Source organism: Hyaena hyaena, unplaced genomic scaffold, assembly GCF_003009895.1.
Source record: "Hyaena hyaena isolate Hyena2069 unplaced genomic scaffold, ASM300989v1 scaffold_296, whole genome shotgun sequence".
NCBI classification, from domain to species: Eukaryota; Metazoa; Chordata; class Mammalia; order Carnivora; family Hyaenidae; genus Hyaena; species Hyaena hyaena.
This window is the reverse complement of record NW_024080931.1, coordinates 1009366-1035105: the sequence shown is the minus strand read 5'-3', so window position 1 is coordinate 1035105 and position 25740 is coordinate 1009366. Positions and strand designations below refer to the sequence as shown.

The window sequence follows — 25740 nt, the reverse complement described above, 5'->3', positions numbered from 1 at the left end:
CCTGCAGCGAGGCGGCCCCGTGCTGGAACGGATGTGGGGACTGCCTGGTCTCTTTGTGGCCCGTGCCCCTCAACAAAGGTCAAGGAGACAGGGCCGAGGGCCCCAGTGGGTCAGGGGTTTTCTACTGGGCTGAGCCTGGGAGTCCAGGGAGGGCCTGGGGTGCAGGTGAGAGGTGAGGCCGCTGCTGGGGGGCGGGGGTGGGCGGGAAGGAAGCGGGGCTGCTGCAGGGCCTGCCCCGTGACTGCTGCCACCTGGGGTGGCCTGGGCCGAGCGCCACCCTCCCAGGGACCTCGTAGGGGGGCAGGGGCCGCCCTCCTGCTTCCGCGAGCCACTCTGTGAGGAATGCTGGGCACTGGGAGGGCGTTCCGCTTTACTCCACGGGACGGTTTCGGTTCTTTTGATGATGATAAAACAGGACGTTCTCAAATTCAGTGGTTGCCAGAGAGGGAAATGAGTTCACTGGCTGACGTGAGACCAGGCTCTTCTGGTGAACTGGGAGGGAGCTGAAGCATCAGTGCTCAAAACCACACCTTCCGGGGCCCCGGGTGCAGGAAGACACGGACACAGGCATGGGGCCGACGGGGACAGGTCTCCTGGGCAGAAGCCACATCCTTCCCCCCAGAAGAGGGGTGCGGGGAGACCCTGCAGTCTTCCAGAGGGGATGGGGGGGCCCGGGAGTGGTGCCTCCCTTGGGAGCCCTCAGCTCCTCAGCACCACGCGTGAGGCCGGCTTTTCCAGGCCGTCCATGCACTTGGGTCCCTACCAGTCTCCCCTCACCCCCGGGAGCTCCAGGCTCCGGTCCCTCAGGGAGCAGCTGACTGTCCCCCACATCCTCTCCCTCCAGGGCTCATGGCCTTGGAACCAGCCCAAACAGATGAAAACATGACAAGAAGCCCAAATGCCAAGGGAGCCATGCAGCAACGGCAGCAGCAGGAGCCCGCACCTCTGCGTGTGGGGCCCCCGGGGCGCAGGCCGCATCCAGCAGACGGGCTGCGAGTGCTCCACGGGGAGGGCCGGAGGCCGTGTCGAAAGCGAGGAGGCACCCCTGGGCGTAAGGAATGGGGTTCTCCAGGACCACAGGCCTCCTGTCACGGGGCGGGCAGCCAGCCCTGCAGGCTCAGGGCTGGGATGCTGCCTGGGAGGAGGGGCTGGGGGGCCCGGAAGGGCCTGTCCCTGGGGAAGGTGCGACCCTGACACTGCTGCTCAGGAAAAGCACACTCTGTTTTTTCAGACCCAACAAGAGCAGCAGACCCGCCGCAGAGATAACACCTCCACTTGCAACCTGTGCCCCAGACGAAGAAGAGCTCACCCTCCGTGCTCCCTCGCTCGGTGCTCTCTACAGCCCGGTCGTACTCCCACCCTGGTGGCCCGCTCCTCCCCTCCATGTCTGAGACAGGGCCGGGGACTCCCCTCCTGCAGGGCCGTGACCACGGTGGTGCGTGGAAACCACGGCCCCTGGGCACAAGCCCCCCCCCCCCCCCACCGCAACTGCATCCGAGCCTGAATCACCAACCGTGCTCCCAGTCTGCTGCCGTGAAACCCAGGCTGCTGTGTCCCGGGGGCTGACACGGAGCCCCGCCCCCGCCGGAACACTGTCCAGAGCTCTGCCCCAGTCCAGGCGCCCGCCTGTGCCCCTGTGGCCCCCACCAGCTGAGACTCCGTGGGACCTGGCAGTGGCCTCCAGAGGCGAGATCCCCGTTGCCCACCTAGCTCTTTGCAAGACCGGCTCCCGAGCTCTCAGGCCCCAGGCCCGGCTCTGCTCTGCCGTGTCCGCCTGCACTCCTCACCCACCTGGCCCGGCGCTGCCCGCACGGTGGGCCTGGGGGGGTCCCTCCTGGGGGCGGCTGGGCAACTGTTAATAAAGACCACGGCTGGGCTGTCAGGCACCTGCCGTGTGAGGGCCGCTGCTCTGTGGTGCCTCCGAGCAGTGTCTTTAACAGTCTTCTCAAGATCCCCGGGGCCTATGCCACAAGCTGGCGGCCGGGAGTTACCCTCAGATGAGCTTTCGTGCCAGCACCGTGTCCCGCTTCAGAACCCCTCCAGCAGGAAGGAAGCTCCCTCTCCCCTTGTGGTACCTTTTACGGAACCTGCACAAATGGACGGTCACCATGCGTCTGGCCGGTTACCCCCATACTATACTGCCTCTGGCCTGCAGAAGAGCGTGCCCTGCCCCGGCAGCAGGCGCTCCAGGACAGGACGGGGGTCTGCGGCTCCACGCACCCCTACGTGCGGCCTGCAGAGGTGCTTGCTGCTGGTGAGGAAGCAAGAAACCCCGCGCCGGCACGCCTCCCTGCTCACGCGCCTCCCTCACGCTGCCCTCCGGGAACTTCAATGATCACATTTGCAAGGACGTGTCCACAAGAGGCTGCATCAGGCAGAAGGTGGCCCGTCGCAGGATCTTGTGTTTATCCGCAGTGGACCTGAGGCACCTGTGTGAACTGGGCACCTGGGAGGTGAGTGAGCCGGGAACGGAGCCAGAGCCTCATCCCAGAGCACCCACGTGACTTCGGTGCATAGGGGTCGGCCTGTGGGCTTTAGTATTGAAGACCAATTGGGGTGGCCACTTGGTGGCAGGTGGGGAAGCGTCACAACTCCTACCGAAGGGGAGGAAACCAAGGGCAGCAGCCCCGTGACCGAATCACCTCCACAGGGAAACCTGATTGATACATGACACGGAAAACGAAGAGGCCGACCTGCAGGCTCAGTGACCTGGGCAGATGATCGGCTTTGCTGATCTAAGGGTTTAAGGGGGAAAAAAGGAAGAGGAGGCTGGCACAGAGGGGCGGGGAGGAGGGGCGGGGGGCGGGGCTGCTCGGGACCACGTGGTCCCAAACAGCGGCTGCTGCTCCTACTCCCGCGTCCTGCGCCGTGCCCGGCCACCCCGTGCCCTGCTGGCCTATGCACAATGCTCAAGGACCATGTCCCAGGTTAACACTGGAGGTCACCTGACCTCTCCTGCCCCGGCCTCCCCTCCTGCCTCCGCTAGCTGATGTGTCCCTGCGCATCTGTGGACGCTGGGATGACACTCCCCACGCCATCCTCAGTGAGGGCGAGCCCAGGGCCAGGTGCAGAGGGGAGAAGCTGCCCGTAGGCACTGCTGGAGAGCCCGCGCGACTGGCACGGAAGAGGTGATGGAGACGAGGGCCAGGGGCCAAGGGGGCCCGGAGGCTCCAGGCCCACCCACCCTGGCTGAGGCCCTAGACTAGCCACCCTGAGGATCTGGGCCAGCGAACAGGCCCCCTGGCTCTCCAGTGCGAGCACTTGCTGCCCCCAGTCACTGACGGCTGTGAGGAGGGGTGGACAGGCCAGCACCAGCTCACTGCTGTGGTATGTGATGAACTGTGTCCGCGGCAGGAAGAGATATGGACCGGAGTCTGTCCCGGCCTTGAGGAGCACCCTCAGGTGCGAGAGAGGAAAACGTCAGGTGTACAAGAGAGAGCAAGAGAGAGAAGAACATGGTCACGGAGAGTCACAGAGGAGGTGTAAACACGCCCAAAGGGTGGCGGGGCGTGGCCCCGAGCTGGGTGAGCTGCAGAGCCAGTGCTGTCTGAGCTGGACCTGAAAGGGGAGGGTCCCACGTGGCAGAGCCAGGCCAGGCGGGCAGAGAGTGACACAGGTTCAGGCCACGAGGCTACCATTCCTGGCCTACTATGTGCCGGGCACCAGATCTACTCAATGAGGATGCAGGGACCAGCGGGCCCATTTCACAGATGAGGAAACGGGTGACGGGCCACGGAGCTGTATGTGGAGATGGGAGCTGTGCTCAGACCCATCAAACGTGCCAGTCGGACTACATGGTGCCCTGTACTGGAGGGCTGGTGAGCGACAGAACGGGGGTGAGGCCCGGGGCCCACGTAGGGCCCCCCCAGGGCTAGGAGGAGGGGTCAGAATGCCCTGCCCACAGGCCTGGACACGGAAGGCCCCAAGAGGCAACAGGCAGAGCTGCAAAATTTGAGCCAGGATGACGTCATGGGGAGGGGAGGGGCCTGAGGACAGACACACTCCCTCCAACCCTTCCCACTGGGCCCGCCCTCCCTGCCGCCTCCAGACATCTGGAGGGCTTCGAGCAAACAGGCAGAGGGGCCCCTCTCGTTTCCATCATGGTCTTCTGTCTCGTGACTCAGAACCATAGATCGCGCAGGGCCAAGTCTGTTGGCTGCCCTGCCCAACAAGCAGCTGCTGGCTTTCTAGAAGCTCTCCTTCATCTTCCCACTCCTCTGTGCCCCCACCTAAGGGACGCCGGCAGAGACACCCGCTGGCGTACTCTCTGGCTAACGGGATTCTCCTTCTGAAGAGGCAAGGCGAGCGAGCGTGCCCCTGGGGAGGTGACGGGCGTGGTGCCCAGCTGTCCCAGAGCCACCTCCTCCTGATGCGTCCATTCCCACCCAGAAACTTCTGTGGCCCCTGGTTTAGCCAGAAGACTTGGGACAGTTTCCAAAGCCAGGGCCCTCGGGCCCTTGTGAGTTCTCAATGACGAACTGCTTGCTGACTGGGGTGGAGCTCCCACCAGCTCTGAGAGCAAAGGTCACAAGATGTGGGGCTGGGCCACCACCCTGGGGGGTGAGGAAAAGGTGCCACTGACACTGAAGTAGAGGCCACAGAAACCTCCTCTGTGCCCAAATGGACCTTCCTGCCCCTCGTGGGTGGAGCACGTGAAGACATGTAACAGACTGAAGGTCCTGGCACCGAGGACACCTTATCGGACGCAGGCGTAAATGTTTATGCACAAAGTCACCGCCCACTTTGGTACGCCCCACTGAGGGAAGGTTCTGACAAGTCAGAACTTCCTTGGGCATACCAGGAATTCTGCAATTTCCGTGGATTTGCAGGCGCCCTTCATGCTTTAAGGCGCACACTTCCTCTCCTCCCAGGGATCAAAAGTCAGTGTTTTCTAAACAGCAGCTTAGTGAAATGGGGCAGTGGAAGCGATCAACCAGGAAAAGTCTCCTGAAGTTTCATTCCAAACAGAAGCTCCAAACGGGGCACCGTGGCCACCAGATGGGGCCCTGGTGGGCAGACACACCCGTAGCCCCATTCTGCACGCACTGTGCCGGGGCCTCGCTGGGAAGCTAGTCTTGGTGCCAGAGGGCAGTGGCTCTGGATGCCAGGGTGTTCTCTCTGCAGAAGGGGCAGCGGCAGCTGAGACGCTGGCTCTGAAGCAGAGCTGGAGGCCCCCCAAACTGCAGGGACGTGCCAGCTGCTGGTCTCCCAGCCAGACGGAGCAGGCTGTTGTCTGGGGAGAGTGCCAGGAAAGCTGTGCAGAGGAGCCCAACATGGGGGCCCCGGTGGGAGCTGGCCCCTTGTCGTCTAGACCCCCGTGGTTTTCTGCCACCCGCAGGACCGGCCGTTTAGGTCACGTCTCAGGCTCGAGCTGCCCACTGCCCTGTACAGGTGCATCTCAGGACTGCTTGGCACCCAGATCCTCGAGATGAAGAGCAGGGCTCCCAAACTGGCGTGGGGAGATCAATGCTTTGCCGTCCGGAAGGCGGCGAGTGCCGTCAAGCCCCAGCTGCCACTTCCCTGCCTGGCACGTGCTGTTCAAATGATGGGGGAAGGCCCTCAAAGTCACCCGTCTAGCTTAGTCCAGAAGTCTGAGCTAGCCATGGCCAGGGCACCGGGAGCAAAGCAGGAAGTGAGCATCGGGAAGAACGGACTTTAGAAGGAAGCGCCAAGGCAGTCGGGGGAAATCACTCAGGGACTGTCAAGGCCGAGTGATGAGTCAGATGACGAAGCTCTGGGTGTTGCTGTCCCCAAGACAGGAGACGTATGGAGCTGAGGTCTGGTCCTCAAACCTTGACCTCTGCTTGTGCAGGCAACACAATCGAGTACCGGCTGGGAGAGGCTCCCACACGGGAGACGCCCGGGGAGCTGCCCCTTCAGCTCTGGCTAAGAGGATTTTTCTTCAATGACCGTGACGTCCTCACCCCCCTCCCGCACACAGTCACATGGCTTTCCTGATGGGGCTCAAAACACCTAGGAGTCTGTCACGAGGGCCCTGTGTGCCTCCTCCACGTGCCTGAACAGACTGCTCATTCGTCCCCAGGACCCCCGGGAGCCTCCACCCTGGCCTCCCTCCCCAGGCCTTGCTCCCGCCTCCTGTCCAGGACCCTCAGTGAGTCAAGCCAGGGCCTGCACCCTCCCCAGGCACCTGCCCCTGGTCCGTCACCCCAGCCCAAGGCCTGCTGGGACTCCGCGGCCGCAGCTCCAGGGTGACGTCCTGGAGCAGGAAGGCCCCGTGACTCTCCGGGTCTGGGTCCGAGCTGGCGGCACACTCCCAGGGGGCAGGGACGGGGCGTCTTGCTTTCTGCCCCAGGCCCGCACACTGCATGGGTCCGGTGGGTACCACGTGACTGGCTGGCCCCTCTTCCCACCGACGAAGGGTCGCTCTGGGACAGGGTCAGCATGGAGTGCGGGCCGCACCCCGGCTGCTTCCTTTCAGGGCTGCCCCTTCCTTGCCTCCAGAGGAGTGGCTGGCGAAACAGGCGCGGTGGCACGGGAGGACCCGCAGGCAGGGAGAGGGGCCGGGCAGGTGCCACCTCCGGTCCCAGCCACCGTCAGTTACGGAGCTGGCCTCAGCCCTCCTTGAGGGAGGTGCTTGTCCCTCCCCGCAAGGTGACTCAGCAGTCATAGGAGATGGAGGAACACGGAACTCACCCTGCCCGGCCCTGGCTCCACGTGCATGGTGTGGGCACAGGGCAGGCTGAGTGTCGGCCCGTGTCGGGCCCAGGCTGGCCAGCAGTGGCCTCAGACAGGGACTTCCCCTCCCAGTCCTTCTGGCCGGGAGCCACAGGGCTGAGCACCCTCCCGACGCACTGTGGTGGGGCGATGACCTCTGGTCCCAGTCCTGGCTCCTCTGGGGACCCTCCCAATTTCCTCGTCAATGAAATGCAGTGTTGGCCCAGGTTCAACTGTAAAGATCGGCAATCCTCAGATCTCCATTAAGATGCCAAGTTTCCCCACAAGGAATCAGAAGCCACTTAACAAAACTGGCCCTTGCTTTCATCCACAATAAACCAGCTCCCTGACTGACGCCACAGAATATGGGGGAGGAAGCGGCCCTGCTGGGTGCTGAGGAAAGCTGGCTTCTGGCTCAATCACTCCTGGCTTGCAGAGGAAGGCAGGGCAGCAGGGGCGGGGCAAGGGTCACACAGCACAGATGACAATGTCCTGTGGTTCTTCTGTCATCCTTGAGACCCCAAGAGGAAGGGAAAGAGCCATCCGAGACCACCAGCACCCATCGGTCGAGTGTGTGTCTGTGTGTGTGTGACCAAGCTAGGTGGAAACGGTAACTGAGCCCTAAAAATGTTAAATCACCCAACTCCAGAGCTGCACCTGCACATCTCTGGCTTGTTTCCTGATTTTCTTTCTTTTTTTTTTTTTTTTAAGTTTTTTTTTATGTTGAGAAAGAGAGAGAACACAAGTCAGGAAGGGGCAGAGCAAATGGAAGAGAGAATCCCAAGCAGGCTCTGTACTGCCAGCGCAGAACCCGATGTGGGGCTCGAACCCATGAATAGTGGGTTTGGCCATGACCTGAGCTGAAGTTGGATGCTTAACCGACTGAGCCACCCAGGTGCCCGTTTCCTCATTTTCAGAGGCCGGTGCGAGGGAGCAGATTGATAATGAGCACTGGTCTGCTGGGGACTGAGGTCGGCACTTGGGGTGGGCTGCAAACCCCAGCCCTCCCACTGGCAGGGGTGGGGCCACACCTCAGGCCCCTGCAAGTGGGTGGTCAGGACGACCTGACCTGCTTCTGGACGCCAGGCCAAGGAGCCGAGTTAACCATGCTGGCCTGAATTCAAGGGCCGGCTCTGCCCTGAGCCTTCTCGAACTTGACACAATACCCATGGCTCAGGGCTGACACGTGGCCAAAGCTCCCAAAACACTAAAGAGCCCTGTATGAGTACCAGACGTGCACCGGACTGGAGCTCTTCGGGGGCGGGGATGGGGGGGGCCCTTCCCGTGGCACGATGCTGCTAACTGGGAAGAAGTGGACAGGGCCTGTCTCATACCCACTGCTGACTGTGGCTCTGCCCAGGACACACCCTGCGAACAGGAGAGGCACAGCCACAGTCCCCGCCGGGGACCCAGCAGACTGGGGAGGGGGCTCAGGATGTGAGCTCATTCTGCCTCCTCCCAGGACAGGTGGGAGGGAGCAGGCCCACCGACAGGGGACTCGAGCCGGGCCTGATCCCAGCTGGCGCCCCTCACAGTGCACACAGTTTTTACCAACGACCAAGATGCCAGCAATTGCCTGACACTTGCTTCCTCGGAAAAGGTCACACGTGGGATTCGCGGTGTGGGCTAAAATGCCTAAATGTGTATCAGCCTTGTGCGTTTTAGCTTCTCATCTTGGGGATGACGCAGGAGGCTGCAGGTCACACAACTGGGAAAGTCAATTTCAGATGGAAACTTATAAAAGAAACACCCAACCCGCAAACAAATGTAACAAATCCCCCGAGTCCTGCCCGACCGGGCATTGCCAGCCCTACTTCGCTCAGTGGGTGCTGTGTGGCAGCCGGTCCACGGCAGGGCGGCAAAGCGTGAGTGTGTCCTGCGCGTGTGCACAGATGGCCTGGGTGTCTGCGAGCTCTTTTATCAATGGCAGAGCTGGCAGAAGAGTAGCTCTTCAGGAAAAGACAGGAGATGAAGCCTGGAAATCCCACCTGGAAGGCACAGACACAAGGTCCGCATCAAACACCGCGAGTTCAGCTTACCACACAAGGGGCTAGGCACCCAGGCACAAGTGTCCATGAGGGGCCACGTGTACCCCCCCCCCGACAAGCTAAGGTGACCGACAAATCGATCTAAAAGCCCAGTGCTCCTGCCTCCTAGAACACAATGCCATCTCTCCTGTCTCTAAGACCCCCTCCATTTTTAAAAACCTAACTAATGAGAAGCCCCCTCTTACAGGAAGCCCTCCTGATTCTCCATCCCCAGCTTCCTTACCTAGGCAGGAGCCATGTGGCCACTGGCCACCTCTCCCATCACACTACTGGCACCTCCTTTCTCAAGGCCCTGACCCTTCAGACCTCACCTTAGACCAGGCTCACTCAAGCTGGGTTTTCTGTTCTGTGAAGGAACTGCCTCATTCCCACCTCTTTATGGCCCTTTGCCTGCTGGACTGTGAACCTGAAGTGAGCAACCCCATCACTGCTGTGGCCGCGCCTGTACCAGGAAGCGCTTGGCTGGTATGACCTCACACAGCACTCCGCAGGGGTGGCAGGGGACTCAGGAGCCAGCTGGGGGGCGGGCCCTCTCTGTCTCCCCAGCTTCTTTTGTCCGCCTGTGGGAAATTCAGGTCAGGCTGGCGCTCTGGCTGGAGGCTGCCACGCCAGGTCCCTGCTCTCCAGCCCACAGCTGGCTCCCTCACCAGACAGCAAAGGTTCAGGAAAACTTGCAAAGGAAAAATCTGGGCAAGCCAGGCCCAGGCTGGTTTGCATGGCGAGAACCCCACTCCCGGAATGGCACCGGCTTCTTATCGACAGGAACCCCCATGAGAGCCACAAGTCTGTGGTTTGGGAGCACAGGACGCAGGAAGGGAAGGCTGACAGGCAAACAGCCTCTAAAGTCCAAACAGAAACTCGCCGGACCAGAGCTGGGGGGCGGGGCCCGCACAGGCTCAGGGCGCCGTGGGCCGCTGTGAGGACAGGGCTCCAGGCAGAGGCTCTGAGTGGGTGTGAGGAATGTACCCTCGCCTGGCTCTACTGCTCGCCTGTCATATTAGGCCAGTGACAACAGGCTTGGCTAGCAGGTGACTCATGGCCACGGTGGCCCTCGGTCACCAAGACCAGTTTCTTCAGGTGTGGCTCCCAAAGCACCCAGGCAGCTGCTGATCCCAGGACAGCACGCGGCAGGGAGGGAGAGGTGAGCCATCGGCAGCTCTCAGTGAGGGAGACCAAGCCCTGCTGTGTGCTAATGACGGGGCCCAAATACCCCCATTTGTCCAGGGGCACCCACCCTTCTCAGCTGTTGCGTCAGTCTCGGGGCCTCAGAACCACCGTGCGGCCAGCTCAGCACAGGGCAGCGGGGCCGGGGAAGAGGGAGTGGCCAGGGTCAGGCAGGCAGCTCCAGTGGTCCCTGGGGCAGGCTGCTCCTGGGCCCCCAGCTGCCATCCCCCCTTCTAGCAAACAGAGCAGGCGGGCCCGTCCTTCCTCAGAATGCATGGTCAGGCCTTGCACACCCTCACGCACACACACAGGGACTGCTGTCACCACTGGTGCCCCGGCAGTGGGTGAGCCCCCGGGGATGCTGCCGCAGGCCACAGGCAGAGAAGGGCTGCTCTTGGGGGGCCCCTTCTGCTCCCTCAGGGCTCATCTTCACTCCAGCAGTGCTACCTGGGACAGCCTCACCCCCTCCCCGCCCCAAACACCACTTCCAGCGGGCAGTGTGCCTACCGTGGGGAGTTGGGAGGGGGGCAGGGGCCTGGCTCCCGCTAGGTGTGGGGACAAGCAACACCCGCTGAGTGTGCGCAGCCCACTCTCTGGGAGCTCCCGGGAGGCACTCTCGGCTGAACCAAGCCCCATGACTATGCAAGAACGCAGACCCTTCTGAGCCGCAGTTTCCTCAACTGTACTGCAGGAGGCGGGGACAGCATGCCGTGGGACTCAGGTGTGAGCGTGCTTTAAGAGCCACAGACCACCGCACACACGCATGCCTGTGGCTCGCTGCGGGACACTTTTCTCCAGGAGAGCGGCCAGGAGGGCAGTGTGCAGGGCTCCGCGACTCGGACAAGGTCCAGAAGCAGGATGTGCCGGCGACCCGTGTGACAGGGGCAGTAACAAGCTCGTGTTTCTGGGGTGAAAGGCTTTCTGGGGAGCCCCCCACGCCCAGGCAGGGACACAAACTGTGTCCAAGAGGCCAATCTGCTCTCCTTTTGCAAGAGGAGCTCCGCCCAAGTGAACAGAAGCCGGACGTCGACCCCAGAAATCTCACAGCACCAGCACCACTGCTGACGGGCGGCTCTGTATAGCCCTGAAGCTCCGCTCGTGGGCCGGGGTGGGGCCGGGGCGGGGCCGGGGCACCGGGGTGGAAGGACAATGGCTAGGGTGGCCCCAGTGGACAGGAGCCCCCCAGCACACAATTGGCACCGCCAGCCTCCAGCCCTCCCTCATCCTGCTCTCCCCCAAGCAACCCGGCCTGCTGGCCGGCCCGACCGCCCCCAAGTGCATTTCTACCCTCAATCCAGCTAATGGGATTCGTGCCCCCAGGCGGCCCCCCCCCCCATCCCCAGGAGATCCCTGCTCTCCCCATGCTTCCGGGTAGGGCTGCGGTGCGCACCCAGGCCGCACTTCCCCCAGTGAATGCGATGTCGCTCCCTCGATGTGCGGCCGGGGGTCCTGCTGCGTTTGCCAAGACGGCCGTGCAGTTCTGACTCAAGGCAGCAACCCTGCCCTCCCAGTTTGGTGGCCTTTCTACAGGCTTCATGACAGGAAGAAAGGTGCCACTGGACTAGAGAGCTGCCAACCTCCTTCTACATGCCTAGCAGGAGCCCCAGGGGGGTGGGGGGCGCGGAGACCTGCTGCGGTGCTCCCCGTGCCCTGGGCTCCCCGTGCCCTGGGCTCCCCGCGCGTCCCAGTAGCGGATGTTGCATAAAACCTGAACACAGAGTTTGAACACAGTTTTCGAATTCACGTTAAACATGGCGATGGAGGATTTTCTATCAATTCGCCAGCTTCTCAGGAGCCAAGGTGGGATCCCGGAAGCAGGAAGCGACTTCGGCAGAGCTCCCGATTTGCTCCAAAGAGAAGACGGCTCTTGGAAGACCTGCTCTTAGCACAGCGACCCCTGAGTGGACTTGGCCAAGTGCACCGCTCCTGTTTCTGGCGTGCTGCGGCCATCAGGTCGAGGCGAGAGCTAATGGAGGAGAAAACACACGTGCGTGTGCGTGCACACACACCCCTTAAAGTCTGAGCTAGAAACCTCTGTCTGGACGAGGCTTTAAGAGGCTTTAAGACAGTGCCGACCTGCCTGCATGCCCTCTGGCTGCCACAACGCACTATTGTAAACTCAGTGACAAAACAACACAAGCCTCCCCAGCAACACAACACGTTAAACAAACCTGATGCTAAAACAACATAAAACTCTTAAAGGCGTCCGAAGTCCGGTGTGGCCCTCACCAGGCTGGGACCAAGGTGTTGGCAGCTCTGGGGGTTTCCGTGCCTCTCGTGCCTTCTAGAGGCAGCCCGCCTTCCCCGCGCTCCTTGGCTGTGGCCTGTCCTGTCCCCAAAGGCTGCGGAGCCGAACTGTCACACTCCGGTTCTCCCTGGTCCTGTGCTCTTCAGTCACATTTCCCTCTCACCCCAGAGGGGACAGGAGCCTGCGTTTAAGGAACCCTGATCAGGAGCACCTGGGGGGCTCAGTCGGTTGGGCGTCCGACTCCAGCTCAGGTCAGGATCTCACAGCTCATGGATTCAAGCCCCGCGTCGGGCTCTGTGCTGACAGCTCAGAGCCTGGAGCTGCTTCAGATTCTGTGTCTCCCTCTCTCTCTGCCCCTCCCCTGCTCACGCTGTCTCTGTCTCTCAGAAAAAAAATAAAATAAAAAATAAATTAATTAAAAATAAATAAAAAATAAAAAGAAGGAGCCCAGATCAGCAGACGGGGCCCACTGGTTAACTGAGTGGTCTCTGGGTCTCCAGCTCCATGCTGTGGGTGCCACAAGCAAGGGCTCTTTGCCAAGGCAGCACACAAGCAGGCTCTGTGGAGTGGGGCAGAGACACCCTTGGGTGTCAGCCTGAGTCACCCTGCCTGCCATGGGAACTATACGTGGTTCTCGCCACTTATTCACAGCGCTTCTGTTCTAGAAAGTCCCTGCAAACACTGAACTGCTGGATGTGGAGCCACTGCTCCTTGGGGAAATGATGGGGTTCGGTTCTTGTGAGCCTCTGGTCATGGCTGATTGATACGTCACCTTGTGTCACCTGCATTTCTGTTTATTTTTTTAAATGTTGTTTATTTATTTCTGAGAGAGAGACAGCGTGAGCAGGGGAGGGTCAGAGAGAGAGAGACACAGAATCTGAAGCAGCTCCAGGCTCTGAGCTGTCAGCACAGAGCCCAACGCGGGGCTCAAACCCACAAACTGCGAGATCATGACCTGAGCCGAAGTCGGACGCTTAACCAACTGAGCCACCCAGGCGCCCCTGCATTTTTGTTTAAAGACACCGTATTTAATACACGCTGTTGACTCATTAACATTGAACTTAGCCAGCAGTGCGGAGACCCTGTCTGGAACAAAGCTCGGGGACACACAGGTTTCCTCCATAAGGCACCGCACAGCCTTCCTGCACTCAGCAGCACCAGCCAGCCTGGAGTCTGCGCTTGGCGCCATTTCAAACAGTGAAATCACCCACAAAAAGCACAAAAATGAAAAAAAAAAAACAAACCCCACAAAAAAACACATGGCACTAAACATACTGCAAAAAGGAGCCTGGTTAACAGCCGGAGCTGAAGCCAGAAGGGAGCGTGTCATCCTGTTCCGCCTTTAGCTGGGGACAAGCACAGCGGGAGAGCCTGGCGCTCCGCACACATGAGCAAAGGGCTGCAAAGTGCCCCAAGTACAGCTCGATACGAGCGTGCAGGTGAAAAACAGGATCTGCAATCAGTGAGCTCTGACTGTATACACCAGCCCAAGCGGCCCTCTGCAACCAGACTGGGTGCCACATGCTTTCTGCGAACTCAGCCTCGCTGGGGACACCAGGACCCAGGACACAGCTACTAAGTGACAGGCTGAGGAGCAAACTAATCCTGTGAGGACACAGAGCAGATGCAGGGCTCCGGGTGCCGCCACGGCTGCCTCCCCAGGTTTAGCCACGGTTCATGCCCCACCCCCCGGCCGACCCCAGCCTGGCCCGTGCCTCGGGGCCTCCGCGCCCCCTGCTTTGCTTCCTGGCCCAGCCCCCCGGGCAGGACAGCAGGGCACACAACACCTCCCTTACCAGTGTTCTGACACGTGCCTCCCGCAGCTCTGGGCTCAGGACTTGAGGTCATGCAAATTGAATATTTTCTTTTTTCCAGGCTGGTACCGCTAAAAACCTGTCTGGTTGCATTAAACGAGGTACAAGTCCGGAAACACTGAGACACATGCCCTAAGGGACATCTGCAAGAGCGCTCACCGCCGCCGCACCGTTTGAAAGAGCAAAAGCGTGGAAATACCCTAAAAGCCCACGGCCGGGCACTGGATACATGCGCTGCGGCACTGGCGTACCAAGGACAGCTGTCCAGCTGAGCGGTGGACCTAGAGCTACACGTGTCTGTGAACAGGACGCACCCACCGAACCGAGTGGACAGAGCGCGGCACGCCCAGTAACCACGGGACACCATGTGGAGGAGGGGTAAAGTCGCAAAAACAATTCTGCACGTTTTGTTGTAATTCACATGCAGTAAAGGTGTAGATAAGGGAGGGGCTTTGACTGTGACTGTATTCCTCGTGTTTTATGAGACTCTTGTGCTGCTTCCTTATCGCTGTTTCTACACTGGGAACACTTCACAATCCAGCGGCGGTAGCAGGGACAAACCTAAGACGCAGTACATACACCGCCACGTAGGAGCGTGGCACTTAGCACTAGCTAGATGACGGTCACTGACAGAACACGATGTGGCATAGTGTCACGCAGAGCATGCTAACGTCACCGTGCTAATGGTCAGAACACAGCCCTGTAATTACCCAAAAGTAAGACTAATAGCAGCAGCAGCAACCAGCAAGGCGCCGCCCCGCAGCGCTGACTCCGGCCAGGAGAGTGCAAGCTCTGAGAGGTCAAGCCCGGGCGGGCCCGGGCCCTGGACCCAGGAGCACAGCGGGGGTGCCAGGCCAGAGGACCTCGTCCCCGCCCTCCCGAATCCCAAACACCTCTCCGGGCTCAGCAGCTTCCACCTAAGACTCCCACGCCCGCTCGGCCGGAAGTGGTGGAGAGGCCCCACCAAGCAGAGGGGCCTGCCAGTGCCTTCCAGCCGCCCTGAACTGGAGCCGGGCTCTGGGACAAAGCCGGGGCCCGCTGGGGGAAGCAGGGAGAGAGCACCTAGGGGCCCTCGAGGGTGCTCTGGAGCACCAGCCACAGGAGGCTGGCTGGGAGCCCGGGACAATGGCCCTAGACTTCTCCACTGTGAGGATGCTCCACGCCACGGCTTGGGGGAGAGCGACATCCAGACTTCCGTGTCCGGGACCTCACAGCCCACCTCTGCGGGGCGCCTTACTTGCATGCGTTTGACCCAGACACCCACTTGGCATCAGTGGGGAGCTGCAGCAAGTCCTAAACCCCTCAAAGAAGGGCAAGGGCTCCCAACCTCCCAGGAGGGAAGGGTGAACCCTAGGCCAGGCAGCTGAGGTCAAGCAATGGAGAAACCTAGCCCCACCCCCTCAGGGCCCTCTTCTGAACCACTAAAGTCTGGCCTTGAAGGGCCAGCGCTGCCCGCCCAGCTGCCTCCACACTGATCTGGCTCTGATGGGCTGAGGCCTTTGGGCTGATGGATGCCTGCCCGCCTGCCCGCCTGCCCCCAGGCAGCCACGGGGCCTCAACCTGGGAAGGTGAGCGGAGGGGGTCAGGAGGAGCCTCGGGTCCTTGGGGGTGAAAAGGAGCAGGAAGTTATCAGTTTCCTTCCCGAGGGGCTTCCTAAGGATGTGGGTCACTGCTGAATCCTGGGACTAAGGCCCCAAATGACAGAAAGTTCATCACTCAACTCTTGCACTTTAGAAAAAGTAGGGCTGGGTGGAGGGCACTGGTGAAAGCTGTGAATTGTATCGACTGAGCTGTGTGCACACTGTCACGCCAGTCCAATGCCAAGGGGACAGTCTGAACTTCCAGTTCTTATTTTTAAACCAGTTGGACCTGTTCCTGACGGAGGGTGTCAGCCGCTCTGCTGGCCTGGGGTCCTGCCTGGGCCTGAGCAGGAGAGGGTCCCTGTCACCGTCCTGGCCCGCCCCGCTCTCCGTCCCGCTCCCGCTGACAGCAAGCCATGGGCCAGGCCCGGGCAGCCCTGCTCCCGCAGGACCTCGGGTCTGATGAGAAGAAAAGCACACTCTGGTGTGAGTACATGTTCGGCGTGTGGCACGGAGGTGTGGGACCAGTGGGCCAGATGTTCCGGGATGGAGAAGTCTCTCTGGCAGTGGCCGCGGGAGACAGCGAGCATACAAACAGGAAGTAGACAGGGAGAACGGGCTGGGGTGGGGAAGGTAAGGGACAAGGCAGTATGAGGTAGGCAGCTGGCCGGGCACACAGGTCAGACTGGAGTGTGCCACCCACGAAGGGAAGGGGCGGGATTTAAAACCGGGACCAGGCGGTGCTCCAGGGGGCCCTGAACGCAGGGTCACCGGGGATGTTCACACTCCCGCCTGTCGCAGGCTCTGCTTCCTCTAGGTGTGCAGACACTACAGCTCTGGCATCTGCACCCACAACCCACGGTCGTGATGCGACCGTTCGCTCGCTAGTGTGCAAACATCCATCTGTCCGTCCACCCGACACTTACTGCGTTTCCGGGACAGGCCAGGGCCCCGGATTGAGCAGGCACACAGCAGTGGTGGAACTACACGGGGCCCTGCCTGCAAAGACCTAGAATCCAGTGACAAAGACATCGATCCCAGTCCTTGACTGAGGAGGCAACTATGCAGGAGTCTGAGAAACAGGGATTTGGGGGCTCTGAGCGCCTGGGGGCCGGGGAGATGCCGTGGGAAGGCCGAAGGGACACAGGAGGCGAGCTAACGTTCCCCAGGCCAAGGGCAGGGAGGGCTGCTGGGCGCGAGAGAACCAGCCGCGTCCTCTCTGACCCTCAGTGGACCCCCACGCCACCTGGCCAGGATAGCACTCCCTGTGGCCGTGAGCCCTGCTGGGGCAGTGGCTGCTGGGCTGGCGGTCTCAGACACTGGGTGCTGAGGCCCCAGGAGGTGCTCAAACCCCAGGTGTGCGACTCAGAGCAGCTGGGCAGTGACCCGATGCTGAGTCAGGCCCTTCGGAGGAAATCACACATCTATTTTCCTGCTGTGGCCAGGAGTCTCCGCGTGACCCCACGCTCAGGGCCCAGTCAGCAGGTTTTCTAGGAGCTGAGCGGAAAAGGAAGATGGAGCTGTCCTCTGGGATCCTGTGTTCGCGGAACCCTGGTTTCTGCCTAACAGGAAACGAGCGGAAATGTACCCAAACTGCAGTGCTCAGGAGCAGCAGCTGCCAAATCCAGCCTTGTGAAAGCAGGGCGGGGGGCCGAGGGAGGAAGGGGGAAGGGAGAGGAGAGCGCAGAGGCGAAAAGACAGAAACCAGCTGCTGCTAGTGTGACACACTCCTCCACCCAGCGTGCCAGGGACAGCTTGAAAAAACACCAGAAAAAGCTGCCCCTCACACTTTGCCAGGCAGAAACGCCATGAGGGTCTGAGTTCAAGGGTGAAGGCGCCTCGATGGGCCTGCAGAACTCCTCACCCCCTGGGGCAGTGAAGGTCTGTGGCCTGAAAGCTTCAGCATCGTGCTCTCCCTACAGCTTACAAGCGTCACCTTCCAAATAAGAAACAGAAGACTACTTTCCCCCCCACCGGCCCCCTGCCCCCCACTTGCCACAGAGCCCAAATGTGCAACACACTTGCTCAAAAATCCCATGAAAAAAGTGGGCCACGGTGCCAAACTAAAAGCTAAGTTTTGGGACACCTGGGGGGATTCAGTAGGTTAAGCGTCCGACTCTTGATTCAGATCATAATCTCAGGGTTCATGGAATTGAGCCCAGCGTTGGGCTCTGCACTGACAGCTGCTTGGGATTCTCTCTCTCTCTTTGGCCCTCCCCTGCTCTTCTCTCTTTCTCTAATAAAAAAATAAAAACTGAGTTTCCCCAGATTGTATCAGTTTCAAAATACTGGCAACAACAGAAGAGAAGGACCAGAGCACAGCTAACCAGCCCATGTCCTCGGGTCAAAGGTCAGGGGACGCACCCGCCGGAGGCGAAGGGCAGGGCTGAGCAGGCCTGGGCACAACGGGTAACGGTTTCCTCAGGGAAAATCGAGCAGCCGTACACGTGGCACCCAAGGGGTGAACTGGTGAACTTGGAACTACGCGCTCACGTTTAGATGGTGGGTCCACAGAGGAAGCGCTGGGGTGGGGGGGGGGAGGAGGGAGGTTTGGAGGGGTCAACAGCACTTTACCCTTTGGTCCCTTGCTAAGTTCTGGGGTCTCGGAAATGTGACAGCTCCCAGTTTCTTTCTCTTAAAAAAATTTTTTTTTTATTTTAACATTTATTTATTTTTGAGAAAGGAGACAGGCAGAACATGAGCAGGGGAGGGGGCAGAGAGCGGAGACACAGAATCCGAAGCAGCTCCAGGTTCTGAGCTCTCAGCACAGAGCCCGACATGGGGCTCGAACCCACAAACCATGAGATCACGACCTGAGCTGAAGTCGGATGCTCAACCAACAAGCCACCCAGGTGTACCCAGCCCTCAGTTTCTGAACCTGAACAGGAGCTGCTACGAAACTCCTCACCCCTCACGCTATTACTTAGAGGCACGAAGACTGTAATTAAGTGCCCCCTGGCTCCGCCCTCACAGAGCCAGCTAAGCAGGGAGAAGAGCGCCCAGGCGTGCCCACTGCTCTTTAATCAACACAAGGTTCTGAGTCAGAGGCGAACTTGCCACCTCACGCTCGCTCGGCAGGCACGGGGGGCGGGGGCAGAATTGGAACACGATGCCCTCTTAGTGCTGGTTTGTTAACCAGAACGTGCACGGGGCTGCTTGGCTACAGAGCCTTCACAACGGTGAACAGGGTCCTGGGGAGGCGGTCAGGTTCACCCAGCGTCACAGACAGGCTGGGAAGTGGAGGGGCTTAAGGGGGTCCCAGGTCCCTCTGGGGGAGGGCGGTCTCACACCCGCTCTGCAGCCCCACAGCCCAGGCCTGAAACACCAGGCTGGTCACTCTACCCACCCAGCAAGCTGGCTGGCCCAAGCAGGGAGGAAAGGTCAGGCTGGCCTATCCACCAATGGAACAGGATGGGAACATCTGTCCACGGTCCCATGGGGATGTCGCTAGTTCAAGGGTCTTCTTACAAGGGGAGTTGGCAGAGCGGCTTCGGCAAAGTTGGACAGAACCTAGTTGCCCTCTCACGTGGACATGGCAGCAACCAAAGCCATCCCTGTGTCTGCGGCCCCAAGGCAGACGGTCTCCAGCAGTTAGTCTGCAGCTGCTGAGCTCAAGGGCCTGGGGCAGGGACCCCATTTTGCCTGTCGCTCTCAGCACATAGGTTCTATGCTTTTATCCCCGCTGATGAGGGAGCTACGCATTCCAGATTTTTTGCATCTAAGATCACTCATTGCATGTTCATTACTTAACAGGCCAAACCCTTTTTCTAGGAAATCACAACCTTTCCACACAATAAGGTTTAAAAAATAGGTCAGAGCAGGCAGTATCTGGGGACGTTCCAAACACCAGCCACATCCCCCCGATACTAATTACTATAAATGTTGGGGTCCTGGGTGCCCCAGCCCTCTCCCCACCTCATGCCTCTCAAAGGAAGGCTGATCTTTCCTCCTCGGCACAAACCCAGGGCCTAGCAAGCATGCAGTGAACTTCAAAGCTCTGGGATATGGCAGTCATGACTTTTCCTCCTGGCTCTGATGGAGCCAATCTTGCAGTTCACACTCTCTCCCTCCTTTCAGGCCAAAGAGAGAGAGAGAGAAAGAAAAGGGAAAAAAAAAGGCAAGCCAGCATTCCAGGCGGCTGCCAGCTCTATCCCCAGTTACACTCTCAAATCTGGCCAGGCCACGAGAATTATCAGAAACCAGTTAGCAGTTTAAGTCTGGAAATGAACGCCCTTTACAGTGAGAAATGAACTTCCGAGTCTCGATCTTGCTAGTGAGGTCCCCTAACCCTCCTTCGGTGCCCAGAAACACTCAGATTAAAGCATCTACATATACATAAGTACCGAATGGGTGGTAGGACTGAGGCCCCAGACAGATGCCTGGCCCTTCCAGCATTTTCCGCCACAGATCCTTCACGTGCCTCAGCCCAGCAGCAGCCACTTCACAACAAGTAAAAGCTCACAAACCTCCCATTCGAGCCCAAACCCGCCTTATACAAGACTCGAACATTCTCACTGAGGTGAACTGGCACGGACTTTGCCAGATACTAATGACTGGTTTGTTACCGGCATGTCAGTGAGATCAGAAACTTTTCATTAACATCCCAGCTTCAGCTGCTAGGAAGCAAGCATTGCCCCTCGCTCTCCACACCCACCTGCTTCTAGTTCTCAGTTCGGAAACAACATTGTTACAAGCCTCTGAAATGAAGAACCTGTTTCAAAGCAGTTTCTCAACCTCCGCACTACTGACGGAGCTGAAGAACGAACCGTCTGTTGTGGGCACGGCTGGCCGTGTGCTGAGGGTGTTTAGCAACCAGCCCCGGCCTCTACCCACTGGATGCCAGCAGCACCCCTTCCCCAAGTGGTGACAACCAAAAACCGTGTCAGGCATTGCCAAATGTCCCTAGGAGGGCACGGGGAAGGGTCAGTGGCCCCAGCTGAGAACCGAGATGCAAGCTTAGACCTTCTTAAAAATACCAGAGGCCAAAAGAAGCCCTGGGGTCCTAACAGCGGGGGCTCTGGGTGCTGAGTTTTACCTACGCGTCTGCCTGGTTCTCTGTGTTTTGGAAACTAAGGGAAGCAGGCAGCTGTCACGAGAATGGCCCAGGAGAAATCTGTTGTTGTATTGGTTTGTTGGTTTTGTTGGAATTATTCTCACTTGTCTCAAATCTTAAAGCAGTTTCTCAACCTCTACTGACGTCTGGGCGCAGAGAGCTGCTGCCTGTGGAGGCTGCCCAGGGCGTGACAGGGTGACAAGCGGCCCCCCTGGCCTCCACCCACTACATTCTAACAGGAACCCAAGTTGTGACAACCAAAAACGTCTCCAGATATTGCCAATGTCCCCTGGAGAGCAAACGATAAATGTCCCCAAGTCTTTCTGCGTAACAAGGGGAAGGCGTTTACACTTATGCCGGGTGAGAGCTGCTGTGACCGGCCGGCTGCCAGCCCACCGCCGGCCACTGCGCAGGAGCTCCACGGCATCGGCTGCCTCCTCCTACCCGTACACGGCGCGCTCCTCAACAGCTGACCTTGTTCTGAGGACAAGAGGGTGAAAAGCAGGTCCCTGAGCACAGAAAAGAAACGCACAGGAGATGATGGACTTGTCCTGACAGACAGAGAGGCCAGGGGACTGTGGAAACTACTGCAGAAGAGCATGGAGCCCGGCCAGCACGATTCTGGAGAGCACGGCTCTGCAGAGACAGGATCAGGGGGCCAAGACCCCTGCTCCCAGAGCTGGATGTGGCCGTCGCGGCAATTCTCTGGGGACGGGCCGCGCGGAAGGGCGCGATCACAACCTGGTCCACGCTGTGCTCTCCAGGTTTTGACATGTTTCTCACAGGTCTGAATGCAGGCCGCCCTGCTTCCCCAAGAGCAAGAGCCCTGGGGGCTGGCCTGAGCGGCCCAGCTGGCTCCTCCGGCAGAGCGTGTCTGCGTGGGACAGTGGGGGCCACCAGCATGGGCCCTGGCCGCTGGGAGGAGCGGGCTTCTGCGGAACGGACCACATCAAGGTCCAAGGCAGCAAGCATCACTCCCAGGTGCTCGGGTCAGGCCCTAGGGGCCCGGTGCTTGTGGGGCAGGGACAAACCCCGGCCACATTACTTAATCCCATCCCTCTGGGGCACAGGGCCGTGCCCTCAGCAATAACCCTAGAACCCCTCTGGATTTAGTCTCCTCAGGGGCTAGCCATCATCCAGGGTTTGCCCCAAACACCAGGGTCATGACTGTTTCCAACAAGGGACAAAAGGTACCCGCTGTGTTCTATGGACGCATTTCTCTTCCCTCCCAGTGGACTCCTCCAAACTGTGGGCAGAGGCCTGCTGGCCAGCAGGGTCCACACAATCCCTCGATGCTGGCTCATTCATCCGTGGACTCTGTCCACAGAAACTCCGCACCTAAGGTTCTGAACCTGGGCTGGCGGAACCAGCAGGATTCAAGGAACCAGGGGCTTCTTGGATCTGAACTCATAAACTGAATTTCTCACGTGCCCAGTTTTCTGGAGAGCGGATCCCCAGCTTTCGCCAGGTTAATGAGCAATGGGGGCCTGGCCGTTCCAAAACACGCTTATCGGTCACGTGGAACACACACGACTACGACTGGGCTTCAGAATTCCACTTCTGGGAGTTTATCCTGTAAATCCAATCCCACCTGTGACCACAGACAGTCGCTGGCCATTCACAGCAGAATTGTTGGCACAAAACAACTGGCAACAGTCTAAACATCCACCAGTAGATGACTAGTGAACCACGAGTCCATTAAAAGACCAAAGAAACTCTAGGGGTCTGTTCTAGTGCAGTGGCTCTGGGGTAGGGGGACAGGGCGGTTCCCCCGGGGACAACTGGCAGCACAGAGAGATATCTGTGCTGTCAGGATGGGGGGGGTACTCCTGGTATCAAGTGGGTGAGCCCCAGGCTGCTCCCTCAACAGAGAGAACGATCTGAAGACTCATTTAAGGAAAAGCACAAAGGACTCTGTAGACTAGTTCCCACTATGCGAGTGTGGTTTTAAGGGAAAGCTGTAACCCATCTTTGGAGGGAGACATGAATCGTCGGGGACAGCCCTTGCCACTGGGGAAAGGGGCTGGATGCCAAAGGGACCAGAGGGGGACACTGACTTTCCGTTCTACCCTTTCCCGACCTCGCACCGGGTCCATCAAAGGGTTTGTGTGTGTTTTTTATGGTTTTTTTTTGAGCGAGAGACAGACAGACAGACAGACAGACAGACACAGTGTGTGAGCGGGGGAGGGTCAGAGAGGAAGACAGAGAATCTGAAACAGGCTCCAGGCTCTGAGCCGTCAGCACAGAGCCCCACACGGGGCTCGAACTCCTGACCGGTGAGATCACGACTTGGGCTGAAGTAGGCCGCTTAACCGACTGAGCCACCCAGGCGCCCCATCAAAGGGGTTTTTTGACTGTTTGTTTTAAAGAACACTCGGGACAGACGCAAAGTTTCCCTGCCCCTGGGCTCTCTGGCAAGAGTCCCGTGTCGACAGCCTCGGGAGCGTTTCTTCCCCTTCTCTCTCTCCTCCCTCCCTGCCCTTTCACAGGAGGGGAGGGGAGGGGAAGGGAGGTCCGAGACCCGGGTCAACCTCTGGGTGCGTTTCTGCCGCTCCTGGGGGTCTGCCCACCCTCCTCGAGGAGACTGGAGCCCACATGGCGGGCTGGGCCTGGGTCACCTCGCTTGCAGCCCCTGTCCCTCCCGACCTCTGCCCACCCAACGGGGGACGCGTGCCAACGCCGCCCCCTCGGTGCCCACGGCCCCCCCTGCCCACCTCCGAGTCAGGGTCGGGCCTGGTCTGACCCCTGACTCTGGGCAGCCCGGGGCCCGAGGCTCGCTCCCCGCCTCGGCCTCCGCTCACCTGGCTCGCCTTGTAGAACTGCTTCTTCAGCCCCGCCACCGACATGCTGCCTTCCGTCGTGGGGGCTCCCGCCCGGACTCAGCGAACCGGAGGGACAGCGCAAGCGACAGGCTCCCGGACGCCGCCGATACCCCGCGCGCCTCGGCGGGCCCCCTCGGCGCCGCCTCCACCGCCCTCTCGCCAGCTCCGCGCGCGCCCCGGCGCCGCCTCGGCCCCTCGCGCGCCCGCGCGGCCAGGATATTACATGGCAACCGCACACTTCCGGTGCCGGCTTGCGCGCGCCCCCGGCCCCTACTGCGCACGCGCGCCCCCTGCCGGCCAGAGAACGCACGCGCACTTCGCCTGTGGAGTCCGCCTCCGCCAGCGAGCCGACAGGAGGGAGCCTAGAGACTCCGTGGAGGCTGCAGCGATCCCTGGCGTCCCGGAGGGAGTCCTAACGTTTTAAGGAAAGGCGCTTAAATCCTGGAGAGGTTGGGAGGCTGGGTTTACAGATCTCCAGATTATCTGTTTGCTAATCTCAGCTAACCCAATTCTCTGCGCGTTTAGTCCCTCCCACACACACCGCCTCCAGCCCTGCAAGGTGCTCACCCATTCAGCTGCCCAAGTCAGACATCAGGGTGTCATTTCTCCTTCCCATCCCCACCGTCCTCCTTGCCCTGACCAGACCATCCCACCAGCCTCCTTCTGGTATGCCCACCTGCAGGTTCTCTCTCTCTAATTTTCCCCCTGAAAAACAGCCGCAGAGATGGTCTAGAACACAATTTCTATCATATCTCTCTACTGTCCTCAGAATACACTCAACTTCGTAGCATGGCCTACGTACAAAGCTTGCCCATTTTGGCTCCATCAACCCTTCTGACGTCAGCTCTCTTCCTTTCCTATAATCCACGAGCCCTGTTTCCTCTCGCCCTTTGCTAATGTTGTTCTTTTCTTACATATTCTCCCCAACCTTTTCCCCTGCTTCTTTGTGTAAAAGAGAAATCTGTTTGGAGTGTCACCTTCTTCAGGAAGTCTTCCCAGATTGATACATGTTACTCGATAGTTTTCAAATCAGGCTTTTTTTAAATTCAATTAATTGGAAGTTAATAATGAATTGGAATGGATAAGTTAATCCCAAAAGAGGAACAAGAAAGTGCTAGAGCTAAAGTCTTTGCAACTTCAGCACTGAAATCTCTGACAGAGTTGGGTGCTTTTCTCAAGCAAAGATTGCTGGAACCAAATACCTCAACAGAAGGTACTGCACTAGGTGGAGGATTGTTTCAGAATATGTATGCCACAACCTTCCTCCCAAAGGTCCTGATGAGACTACTATGAATAGTTTTTTTTAAATTCCCCACATGATTCTGAAAGGGACCCTCAACGGTGATCCACTGTTTAAATCACTGCCTAATGCCAGAATGTCATGATTCATATGGGGAAACTCAGGCCTTGAGTAAGACATGACTTTCCCAAAGTGATCTTCCTAAATTCCCTCTTTCTCATTACTTTCAAAGAATTCAGCTTTAATTATCCAATCTATAGAATCTATAGAATTCCAAAATTGGGCTAAGGTTCAGTCTTCTTTCATCACTTCTCTGTTTGACAGATTAAAATGGAGCTAAAGAAAACTTACTCTAAGGCTCCCAGGTTGACATTGAAGACCTCTATTCTGTGGGAGGCTTTTAACCTAAATGATCACACAATCCAATCAAATGAAGTTTATGCATTCACTCAGTGACTATTTGTTGAGCATTTGCTAGTGTATCAGTCACGGAGAGGTCCTGGGGATACATTGATACATTATTCCTGCTCTCATGGAGCTGGTGACATAACAATAAATAATAAATCGTGCACTAATCAACAAGCATAAGCTGTAATCGCTTCAAGGAAAAAACCCCTGCTCGTAAGGAATTTCCATCTCCCTTGTAGGGGAGAAAAGGCTCTCCTGAGCTGCGGATCTAAGATCTGAAAGTTAGGTAGAAACTAGGCAGGAAAAGAGCTGCAGAGTTTTCTAGGTGAGGAAACAGCGTTTGCAAAGATCCTGGGGATTAAATCAGAAAGATCCATTTCATTCATTCGCTCTGAACATAATTAGTGCATATTAAATGCTTCTACAGCGCTGCACAGAATTTACCTTTATTTGGTATACTCTTTATATTTTTATAACTTTCATTTTTTTCTGAATGTAACATTTTCTGTTTGTTGTTCCTATAAAAAGAAACTTATCGTTTTAATTTCTGTTGCTATATTCAGCCGATGTCCAATTAGGAAAAACCAGTAACTTCGCTCTCAATGCAAACCGCAGTTTCAGGTTGTCACCCGTCACCCTACGTAAAACTTTTCGTCATGACGTAGGAGCCTGGCCCTCCCTCCTCCTG

The 25740-nt window shown here is 58.6% G+C and overlaps 1 protein-coding gene across 1 annotated transcript in view; it reads right to left on the bottom strand.

Annotated features, from left to right (window-relative positions):
- SH3GL1 (SH3 domain containing GRB2 like 1, endophilin A2) overlaps positions 1-23585 on the bottom strand; it is a 29048-nt gene extending 5463 nt beyond the window's left edge. The window contains exon 1 of the mRNA XM_039247574.1: positions 23384-23585. Within this exon, the coding sequence (XP_039103505.1) occupies positions 23384-23428 (45 nt within the window). The 5' untranslated portion in view covers positions 23429-23585. The remainder of the gene's footprint in view (positions 1-23383) is intronic.
- Between the last annotated feature and the right edge of the window lie 2155 nt (positions 23586-25740).